We start from the raw sequence: 12,454 nt of genomic DNA on the forward strand, positions 1-12,454 counted from the left end.
CAATTCGTCAATGGAAATCAGGCAGAAAAATTAACAACCATGGAAGTGAGCCTTGAAGATGTACACAGGCAGATAGATAAATTAAAAACAGACAAATCCCCGGGTCCGGACGGAATCCATCCAAGGGTTCTGAAGGAATTAAAAGAGGAGATAGCAGAACTACTGCAGCAAATTTGCAATCTATCCCTGAAAACAGGCGTGATCCCGGAGGACTGGAAGATAGCCAATGTTACGCCCATCTTTAAAAAGGGATCAAAAGGTGACCCAGGAAATTACAGACCGGTGAGTCTGACCTCGGTACCGGGGGAAAATGGCAGAAACACTGATAAAAGAAAAAATTGATGAACATTTTGAAAAAAACGAATTGCTGATGACCAGCCAACACGGGTTCTGCAAGGGAAGATCATGCCTAACTAACTTATTGCACTTCTTCGAAGGAATTAACAAACGGATGGACAACGGAGACCCCATAGACATCATATATCTTGATTTCCAAAAAGCCTTTGACAAGGTGCCCCATGAACGCCTACTCCGGAAACTGAAGAACCATGGGGTGGAAGGAGATGTACATAAATGGATCAGAAGCTGGTTGGCGGGTAGGAGACAGAGGGTGGGAGTGAAGGGCCACTACTCGGACTGGAAAAAGGTCACGAGTGGGGTCCCACAGGGCTCAGTACTAGGGCCGCTGCTATTTAATGTATTCATAAATGATCTAGAAACAGGGACGAAGTGTGAGATAATAAAATTTGCAGATGACACTAAACTATTTAGTAGAGCTCGGACTAAAGAAGACTGTGAAAAACTGCAAAGGGACTTGAACAAACTAGAGGAATGGGCAACGAGATGGCAGATGAAGTTCAATGTCGAGAAATGTAAAGTATTACATGTGGGAAACAGAAACCCGAGGTACAACTATACGATGGGAGGGATGTTTTTAAATGAGAGTACTCAAGAAAGGGACCTGGGGGTGATAGTGGACTTGACAATGAAGCCGTCGGCACAGTGCGCAGCGGCTGCTAAGAAGGCAAATAGAATGCTAGGCATCATCAAAAAGGGTATTACAACCAGAACGAAAGAAGTTATCTTGCCATTGTATCGAGCGATGGTGCGTCCGCATCTGGAGTACTGCGTCCAATATTGGTCGCCGTACCTTAGGAAGGATATGGCGATACTCGAAAGGGTTCAGAGGAGAGCGACACGTCTGATAAAAGGGATGGAAAACCTTTCATACGCTGAGAGATTGGAAAAACTGGGACTTTTTACCCTGGAGAAGAGAAGACTTAGAGGGGATATGATAGAGACTTACAAGATCATGAAGGGCATAGAGAGAGTAGAGAGGGACAGATTCTTCACACTTTCAAAAAATAAAAGAACAAGAGGGCATTCAGAAAAGTTGAAAGGAGACAGATTCAGAATGAATGCTAGGAAGTTCTTCTTTACCCAGCGTGTGGTGGACACCTGGAATGCGCTTCCAGAGGGCGTGATAGGGCAGAGTACGGTACTGGGGTTCAAGAGGGAATTGGACAACTTTCTCCTGGAAAAGGGAATAGAGGGGTATAGATAGAGGATTACTGCACAGGTCCTATACCTGTTGGGCCACCGCGTGAGCGGACTGCTGGGCACGATGGACCTCAGGTCTGACCCAGTAGAGGCATTTCTTATGTTCTTATGTTCTTATGAGAGAAAGTGACCCAGAAAGAAGGGAGGAGCAGATGCTGGAGCTACAAGGGGGGGGATGATAGAGAGAGAAAAAGAGAGTGAGGTGGGAAGGGAGACAAAACTATTTTTAGATTAACTCTCAAGAAATCAGAACTTCAGTTATCCGGCATCCACCAATCCTCATGGGTGCCAGATAACAGAGTTTACTGTACCTATTTCTGTTAGAATATATGCATTACTTAGCTTAAAAAGGAAGGATCTGTGTGCTGACATAGGCCATGTTTCAAGAGACCACTCGCTGTGGTGTGGTTCTACATAAAAATACATTGTATAGATCCATGGTGAGGCCCCACCTGGAATACTGTGTGCAATTCTGGAGGCCGCATTATCGCAAGGATGTGCTGAGACTGGAGTCGGTGCAAAGAATGGCCACCCGGATGGTCTCGGGACTCAAGGATCTACCATACGAAAAACGGCTTGACAAATTACAGCTATACTCGCTCGAGGAGCGCAGAGAGAGGGGGGACATGATCGAGACGTTCAAGTATCTTACGGGCCGCATCGAGGCGGAGGAAGATATCTTCTTTTTCAAGGGTCCCACGACAACAAGAGGGCATCCGTTGAAAATCAGGGGCGGGAAACTACGAGGTGACACCAGGAAATTCTTTTTCACTGAAAGGGTGGTTGATCGCTGGAATAGTCTTCCACTACAGGTGATTGAGGCCAGCAGCGTGCCTGATTTTAAGGCCAAATGGGATCGGCACATGGGATCTATTCACAGGGCAAAGGTAGGGGAGGGACATTAAGGTGGGCAGACTAGATGGGCCGTGGGCCCTTATCTGCCGACTATTTCTATGTTTCTATGTTTAACCATTAAAATGTTTTACTTAAAGGGATCATATTATAAAACTCAACAAATAAAAATAATTAACCTATCTATGATCCAACAACGGTCATAGTACTCATTCAAAATAAGAACATAAGAATAGCCTTACTGGGTCAGACCAATGGTCCATCAAGCCCAGTAGACCGTTCTCACAGTGGCCAATCCAGGTCACCAGTATCTGGCCAAAACCCAAGGAGTAGCTACATGCCATGCTTCCTCTCCAGAGCAAACAGTGGTTTCTCCCCATGCTTTCTCAATAACAGACTATGGACTTTTCCTCTTAGAACCCGCTATGCTATCCTCTCTTACCACAACCTCTGGGAATGCGTTCCAAGTTTCCAAGTTTATTTAATCTTTGATATACTGTTGATCAAAACATACCTAAATAGTTTACAGTTATCAAATATTATTAAAATAAAAGTTAAAAATAAAAATAGAGGGGGGCAAGCAAACATGTAGACTTACTGAGCTTAACTATTCTCTTGAGTGAAAAAAAAATTCCTTCTATTGGCTTTAAAAGTATTTCCATGTAACTTCGAGTGTCCCTGTCTTTGTAATTTTTGATGGAGTGAAAAATGGTGCTTCACTATCAGAAGATGCCTTTTAAGGAGTCTCATGGTAATCCTCAACCAGTGGATGGGCCCCATTCAAATGAGGGAAAATCAATCTAATTCAAGGTTTAACCATACAGAGACAACTGTATTCAACACAAAAATCCAGTGTTGTTCCTTATAGTTTAACAACTTGGCAAGATACTTTCCTCCCACTCCATCGCTCTCTTCTCAATTACTCGCCATTTAATATCTTGAAGAAAACTTTTTTCATTTAATTGTTACAGCACTGAGATATTAATGATTTGTGGTTGAGGCTCCCGCTTTGAAGAGAGTGATTGTTTGACTTATTTCCTTAAACAGTATTGTACTCTGAAGTGCACTTTAGTTTTAGGTTCATTTATAAGAACATAAGAGTTGGCATACTGGGAGAGACCAAAAGTCCTATCTAGCCTAGTCTCAAATACCTGGCAAGATCCCAAAGAATAAAAGATTTTATGCTGCTTATCCTAGGAATAAGGAATGGATTTTTCCAGGTCTATCTTGACTTTTTTGTTTTTGCAATCCACTTTTGCATTTCAGTTAACATTGTTGGTTTTAGAAAATATTTTTACTACTACATATGCTTCTGTGGCTGTACTAACTAATAATCTTTTTGTATTTTTTTCCTTTCTGCTTTATTCTAGTTTAATGGACTGTTATTTCTTCTCTGCTTTGCACCTCCTATACTGTACATTTCCTAATCCTCTCCTATCTGACTTTATCTTCTCAAGGTTAGAGGCTTTTTATAAATATCTTTTTATGTTGGTCACACTTGTGCATAGTACTAAAGAGCAAATGTCTCCTTTTTAGTGACATGTTATGTTCAGGTGCTTAAATTCCCTCTGTATAAGAAATATCTAACTTTGAGCCCTATCCTTGTTTTAATTCTTTCTACCTTTTTTTTTTTTTTTTGCTCTGGCAGTTTTGTCCTTCCCTTTTTAAGCTTTCAGCTCAGTCACAACTGGTCTCTACTTGACTCTACTTTGCTGTGAACATTCATTTATACCTATTTAGAGGGTTTCTATATTTTCAACATTTTTTGCCCCTTATTGTTTTAATCATAACAGCAGCAAATCTTGGCCAGGAGCCATAGATTTTAACTCTCTCCAGACTGGTTCACTCTGAATTTAGTCACTAGATGTCACCAGTGTGTGATGCTTGAGACTCTAGCCACACTGGGGACTATAAGGTCTGCTGATGCAATCCTGACTGGATTCAGGAACAGATGGTGGGCTTGAGAATTGAGCTCTGATTCTGTGTTGCTTCTTTTAAGTGGCGTGCATGAGCAGTTGCTCATATATTCTAGGAGTGTCATTCACAAATTTTGCGTGGTTGCTCACAAAAATACTGGTAAATCTGGAAAATTGTTGATTTTAGAAATTGTTGCACATGCGCAAAAAAAATTGCGCACACCCGGCCAATCCTTAGAGGGAGCATAGCTCATATACTCCTACTTCAATGAACAGCACTGCCATATAGCCTTTCAACTGGTCCTTGTGCTTGTATGTGTTAGAAAGTTCTTGAGATGGCACACTGTTTTTACAAAATGTTTTACAGGCTATACGTTAAAAATTGTCTGAGTTTCCAATGCACAAAAGCTCCGACACATGATTAAAAAATTACCGTGGTGAGAGCAATTTTTTTTTTTAACTAGTGATGCTCAGCGCAATATGCATATTATATGCATGCTATTTGTGCAGAACATTGCCAGTAAAAGGGAGGAGAAACTGTGCCTGGCGCTATCATTAGGCATAGCTTCTCCCCCCTATCCCTCCTGTAAAAAAAAGAAAACATGCCTAATGCTGCTGCTCTCCCTGCCAGCTGAGCTGGATTGTGGCAGGGGGAGCCCTGATCAGCTGAGCGGGCAGGACTCCCTAAAGCATTCTATAGAGTATATGTTTGTGCTTTGTTATGAATAAAACCCATCAGGTCAGCATCTAAGGGAGGGGGGGGGCAAGGTGTAGCTGTTGGTTTGTTTATTGTTCTTGTTCCCTTCTCTCACCCTTCTTTCGTCTCTGGAATTTATTCAGGCCATGTGTCTGAATTAGTTATTCTACCACTATGCAGATAAAACTCCATTTTTATATATTTTGTATTTCCTGTAGAATACAGTGAGATCAAGTCCTGTAGCTGATTTCTCTGCTATTAAAGAACTTGACACCTTAAACAATGAAATAGCCGACTTGCAGAGGTACGTATAATTGCCACTTATACAAACTGATTCAAATGTTTAGTTTAAATTTGCAAATTGCCTTCTCATACTATCTACAACAAAACAGTTCACACAGAGCATGGTAGAATAATAGGAAAACAGAAAACAAAGGGCATAAATTAGATAATTTACAACTAACATTTCAAGACAGAGTCAGGGTACTGGAAAATGTAGACAGATCTGTGCATTAGTTCATACCAATTGTGTCCAGCACCTCCTTGAATATGAAGGTAAAGGTAATCCCTTTATTCAGTTTCATATAATCAACTTTCCATCTTGTAAGAAATTTCATAAAGGTGCAGCAAGAAAAAAAACCCCTGGTACTTTGACAGCTGGGCTCTGTCTATTTGAACTACTGATGGGAAGAGGCAAAATAATCAAATGGTTGACCAAGTAGATGCCACCACTCATCTGATCTATGAACAAGGAATAAAATCTTATTCTTGATGTAGTACACAGTCAAGGTACATGGGCTTGTTGTGCTACTGGGGCTTGAGTGCATCTATGAAAGCTATGAAACTAAAAGTTCACTACTAGCAGGGCCTCCCAAGGTGGACAGGTTTCAGTGGAGATGTCAGATTAACGATGTACCACTCATCTGGGTAGCAGCAATGGGTAATTGTGGAGGTGAAAGATAGCATTTGATGCAACGATGGTGACAACATTGAGTTTATACTGAGCAGAAGAAAGGCCTGGCAAACTACTTCTGTATTCTGCTAAGAAAACTTGATGATGATGAGCCATAAAGAATTGACGTATAAGGCTGGAAGATGGTCTTCTAGGTCGGAAGGCACTCACCATGTTACTGGGGAAGAGCTGATTGTCACCCAGAGTATGCCTAGTGTTTGTGAAGCTGACAGATCAAAGCTTTCAGGATGTCCTGATGTTGATGTTGATGTTGCTGGACAGAAAAGGTGATCAGAAGCCATAAAGGTATTATCCCAGGACAAGCAGGCAGCATATTCTCACTGATGGGTGATATCATCGACGGAGCCTCGGTACGGACCACTTTAAAAGTGCATTGCCACTTTAATTCTGTAGAAAGTTTGCGATAGCCCGCAGCACGCATGCATGAGTGCCTTCCGGCCTGATGTAGGTGTGCGGTCCCTCAATTTTTTAGTTTCCGCGGAGCTAAGAAGACGCGTTTTCAAAAATTTTTTCGCTGGCTTCCCGCTCTCGTGGATTTCTTTGACTCTTTCTTTCAGTCATTTCTTTCTTTTCTTTTGCCTTTAAAAAAAATAAATAACAATTTTTGTTTTTTCTTTCTCACAGGTTAGGCTTAGCGGGGCCTGTTCAACCACCTTGGCCTCTGATTTTGATCTTGCCAGGGCCATTTTTCCTTCAATGTCCTACCCGCAGACGGATTTTAAAAAGTGTGCTTGCCCCATTTCTTTAACTGACCCACATCGCTGGTATCTCCAATGTTTGGGGCCTGAGCACCATTCGGAGACTTGTTTCCGCTATTCTTCTCTACAAAAAAGAACTTTGAAGAACCGCTTCATCCAACAGCGACTTCTTTTTGGTGTCGCGATGGAAGGAAACTCGACACCACTACCAATGTCGACGGTGCCATCCAAATCGATGCCGACAGAACCAACTCTGGTGTCGCAGCCTTCTGTGGGTAAGCCAGCTAAGAAGCCTTCCCCCACTCCATCTGAACCTCAGGTCAAAGTAGCAATGAGCCGACCTCAAAGAAGCCCAAAAAGCGCTCCACTCCGATATCAGTGAGTGCCTTGTCATCAGCCTCCCATTGCCGGAGCGTAGAGCCGCACAAAAGTACTGGCAAAAAAGCCAGCGGTACCAGTGCTTATCCTTAAGCAAAAAATTGACAGTTTGCTTAGGGAGGAACTGGGTGAGCATTTCCAAATGCTGGTGCTGACCCAGCTTGTGCCTATGTCGACACCGACTCTCCCGGTGCCAGTCCGGTCTGAGTCTATGGCACCGGTTACACCTTCAACTGATACTCCATCAGTGCGGAGGTTTTCCACACGGAACTCGGTACCTCCAACTCACCAGCACCGGTCATCCTCGATAAAGACATCACCAGAGGCGACTCCTGTGCATTCCTGGAAGGCATTATAGAAGTTAAAGCATATTGAGTCTTCTGCACTGTGTATCTGTTCAGGATTCAGACTTGTGGGGAGACTCTGAACAGGATCCTCTTCTTTCTGAGGATGTGGGTTCTTCTGATGATGATTCACCTCAATTTTCCTCTCAAGAGCCTCATGTGTTTTCTGAAAAGTCATCTTTTTCCAGGTTTCTTCATCAAATGTCAGAAACTTTATCCATTTCAATCGAAGCTGACTAAAAGTCTAAACAGTTCTTGGAGGCTTTGGATTATGATAAACCGCCTAATGAACTGCTCAAGCTTCTTCTTCATGAGATTTTACGGGAAACTTTTTATAAAAATCTGGAAACGCCACTTTCTATTCCTTGTAAGTTGGATTCTCTGTACGAAGTGGTTCCTGTTCCTGGGTTTGACAACCCCCAACTTCCACATGAGTCTCTCCTAGTGGAGTCTACCTTAAAGAAGTCTTTGGGGGCTAGTGTTTACGCATCTGTGCCCCCTGGCAGAGAGGGCAAAGCCATGGATTGGTTTGGCAAACGTTTTTATCAAAATGCCATGTTGGCCAATCGTTCTGGCAACTATAATTTTCATTTTTCTTTTTACTTCAAGCACTTGATTAAACAGATTTCACTTTTCCAGAAATACATTCCAGAGCACAAACTTCCTGCGTTTCAACATCATATTTCTGATCTATTTCAGCTGAGGAAATATATGGTATATTCTACTTACGACACATTTGAACTGCAGCCATGTCCTTAGCCATGAAACATCTGGCCTGGCTTCGTGTGTCTGAACGTGATGTGAACCATCAAGATAGGCTTGCAAATGCTCCATGTCTTGGAGATGAGCTTTTTGGTCCTTCCATGGACATGGCTACACAGAAGTTGTCAGCTCATGAGACCAGATGGGACACTCTAATGAAGCTTAAAAAGAAGCCTCCACCTCCTCATCCATTCTTACCAATGTAGGTTTGCTGCTAAGCCTGCAGTTACTGCTCAGTGCCATCGAGGAAGTTCCTCTCTCAGCAGAACCAGGGATTCTACTCCCGTTACTTCTTAGTTCCAAAGAAGACGGGAAGACTGCGACCCATTGTTAGACCTGCATACACCACATCATCACCAACATGGAGGAGAAGACCAACAAACCCTTCCAGGACTAAACCACACCCCCAACCAAGAGCACTTGTCTACCCAAAAGAAACAAATAATGCGCAAACAGAATACACCACACTGGGATCTATTCACAGAGAAAGGTAGGGGAGGGTCATTGGGGTGGGCAGACTAGATGGGCCGTGGCCCTTATCTGCCGTCTATTTCTATGTTTCTAACATGTGCCTACATAAACATCAGAGCTCTAGGCTCAAAGACAGAACACATAAAAGACTGGATAAAAACCGAAAATCTAGACTGCCTCTTCCTCACTGAAACCTGGCTAACTTCAGACTCGGACCCCTGGATAACGGAAGTTTGCCCAAAGAGATACAAGATAACAGTGGTCTTCAGGGAAAAAAAAGAGGAGGAAGGTCTAGCCATCTTAGTCAGAAACTCCCTAAACTTAAACATACTAGACAAAATGTCCACCCCATACATGGATCTACTAGCCTGCCAACTTTCATGCACCACACTAAAAGGATCCATAACCTGCATGCTCTGCTACATAACACTAGGGAATTGGAACACAGCAAGACCAGAATTTGAAGATTTTATATATCAAAACTCACTAACAGCGACTTACAACCTAATCCTATGAGATCTAAACCTCTATTTCGAAGACTATACTAAACAAGTAGAAAACCTACTATCTTATCTCGAAGCCTTAACTTACAAGATTTTAGACCCACAAACCACACACGAGAAAGGTCACCAACTAGATATTGCAGCCTTCATGACCCAATAACCCACCAGCCCATTCTACCAGAGATTCAAACCTCAAATGGAAAATGTTCCAGATCATCTGTTCAGACCATTACACATACACCTTCAATATCAACTGGACCAAAGGCAAAACCAAACCCAAATCCCAAAACTTAACCTACAAATCACATGTATATATCGATCCCTCCAAATTCTGGAATAAAATAGACACTACAATCCAAGAATGTGACCCTAAAAACTTCATCTCACAATGGTGCAATATAAGTACAACTACCCTAGACAAGCTAGCCCCAATACAAATAAAAACCAGAATCAGCAGACGATCAGACAAATGGTTCGGCAATGAACTACTCCTACTCAAGCTACTCCTACTCAAAAGACAATGCAGATAACTAGAAAGAAAATGGAGAAAAAGTAACCAAGAACACACAAGAGCAACATGGAAAAAACTAAACCAACAATACAAACTAAAAGAAAAAAGAAAGACATACTACACAAACCAAATAGGCAAAGAAGCCCAAGACACAAAAAAACTGTTCCAATTACTAAAAGAACTCACAGACACCAAACCCTTCCTAGCCAAAAATGACAACCCTCCCCCTTCAGCCACCCTTTAGCTGAATACTTTAAAAACAAAATTACAACTGCTAGGACAAACTTTGCAGGAACCCCAACCCACCTAGAAGAGATCATAATGCCCCCCACAGAAAAAGAATCAGCTGCAGCAGATAGAACCTGGTCCCACTTCTCTACAATACAATGGTCTGACCTTAACAAACTCTATAAAAAAATACAGCCACAAAGCTTGTGACCTCAACCAATGCCCTCCATACCTATTAAAAACCTCCAGCCTAAAATTCCACACTCTCCTCATGCAATGGATACAAACCATGCTCACAGATGGCCTTTTCCCACAAGACCTCTCCGAAATCATCGTCACCCCGATCTTAAAAGACCCAAAAGGAGAAACAGATCAACCATCCAACTACAGACCCATAGCCTCAATTCCACTATATGTCAAGCTAATGAAAGGCCTCATAGCTAAACTCCTCACCAACTACCTAGAAAACCACAATTTGCTCCATCCTACACAGTCTGGATTCAGAACCAACTTCAGCACTGAGACACTACTAGGATCCCTTCTGGACACAGCTAGACAACACCTCAGCACAGGCAAAAAAAAATGCTGATTATTCAACTAGATCTCACCGTAGCATTTGACCTGGTAGACCATGACATCCTGCTACAAATACTAGATATAATAGGAATCACAGGCAAAGTACATACATGGTTTCAAGGATTTCTACAATCCAGGACCTACAGAGTAAAGACAAACAAAGAAAAATCAGAACCCCTGTGGCATGGTCCAACCCCTGTGGCGTACCCCAAGGATCGCCATTGTCCCCAACACTCTTTAATCTCTACTTTGCATCCCTTGGCACCTGCCTAGACAAAATAGGCTTAACTTCCTATAGCTATGCAGACGACATCACCATGCTCCTTCCTTTTGATCAGCCAACGCTCACCATGATAGACACACTACACAGAACTCTAGAAACAGTGGTAAAATGGATGAAAGACCACAAACTAAAACTAAACTTAGACAAAACAAAATTTATAATACTAAAAAAAAAAAAATCCCATCCATAACAAACCTAGTAATAAACTCAATCACATACCCCATTCAACCCACTTTAAAACTTCTGGGATTGACGATAGACAGATGCTGCACCATGCAACCACAAATCAACAAAACAATACAGAAATCATTTGCGGTCATGAGAAACCTAAGGCAAGTTCGAAAATTCTTCGACAGAAAACAATTTCAGCTCATGGTCCAGTCCCTAGTCCTAGGTATCCTTGACTACTGCAACATCCTATATCTCCCCTGCCTCGCAACAATGATTAAAAAAAACTACAAACAGTACAAAACACAGCCCTGAGACTAATCTATTCACTAAGAAAACACGACCAATCACCGAGGCATACCTCGACTCACACTGGCTACCAATTCAAAGTAAGAATACTATTTAAATTCTGTCTATTATTTAAATCCATAAATGGTGACAGCCCAGCCTACTTGAACAACTGCCTAATTCAAACTACCACAACCAGACACAGGAGAACCCAGACACCATTCATATACCCTCCAATCAGAGACATCAAATGGAAAAAACTGTACGATGGCCTACTAACCACACAGGCAGCAAAACAAGACCACCAGCTCTCCAATCTACTAATCACGACCCCAGACTACAAAACTTTCAGAAAAGAAATAAAAACCCTGCTATTCAAAAAATCCATGAAGACTAACTAACACCGTATGAAACATTTCAATCCTCTGAAGCAACCCGCTCTACTCTGTAACACCTCTGGACATGTCCAGAAATCCTCTTCTGTAATTCTGAAATCCTCTTCTGTAATCCGTCTTGAACTGCAAGGTAATGGCGGAATAAAAATCACTAATGTAATGTAATCTCGGAGCTCTCAACAAATTTCTAATCAAGGAGAAATTTTGGATGCTCTCCATCGCCTTGCTTTATCCTCTTCTCAATCAGAATGACTGTCTATGTTCCCTGGATCTCAAGAAAGCCTACACACATATTCCGATTAATCCGGCTTCCAGTAAATATATCCGTTTTCAGAGAATTCACGGGAGCCAGTAAGGAAGCCTCTCAGTGCCGAGAAGCAGCGCCAAATCACACTGCTGCTCGTGCCGCTGAAATGGACTAAGTGGATCCATGCAGCCAGTTAGCAGCGGGGCAGGAGTTCAGAAACTTGCTCCTGCCCAATGCACCTCCACCAACGATCAGCAGAGGACCCGCTGCACCTCCACCAGATTGGCAGAAGTTGGAGTTTAGGGCAGGGAGGAGGAGGGGGCAGAGCCTGGCCGTGGCAGCCTTAAAAAATTCTGGGAGGGTGCATTGACCCGAATATAAACCGGGACCCCCATTTTTGGGCCAATTTTTTGGCCCAAAAAGCCCAGTTTATATTCGAGTATATACGGTAAATAATCTGCGCTATGCAGATGATAAAGCGCTCATCGCCAGAAGCAAAGAAGACATGCCGTATCATAACATGGGATTAGAACTGAACATAAACAAGATGAAGATAATGAACACAGAAAATGATGGCTTTTGATCTTGAAGTTCCAAGTTTCCA

General features: G+C 42.4%; 1 protein-coding gene across 3 annotated transcripts in view; it reads left to right on the top strand.

Moving 5' to 3' along the window:
• Nucleotides 1–12,454, top strand: part of EPS15 (epidermal growth factor receptor pathway substrate 15) — a 312,116-nt gene that overhangs the window by 146,176 nt on the left and 153,486 nt on the right. For all 3 annotated transcript variants that reach the window (XM_033915879.1, XM_033915877.1, XM_033915878.1), the window contains exon 12: nt 5,244–5,329. In XM_033915879.1, coding sequence (XP_033771770.1) covers nt 5,244–5,329 — 86 coding nt within the window. The remainder of the gene's footprint in view (nt 1–5,243; nt 5,330–12,454) is intronic.

Source organism: Geotrypetes seraphini, chromosome 12, assembly GCF_902459505.1.
Source record: "Geotrypetes seraphini chromosome 12, aGeoSer1.1, whole genome shotgun sequence".
In the NCBI taxonomy this organism is placed as follows: domain Eukaryota; kingdom Metazoa; phylum Chordata; class Amphibia; order Gymnophiona; family Dermophiidae; genus Geotrypetes; species Geotrypetes seraphini.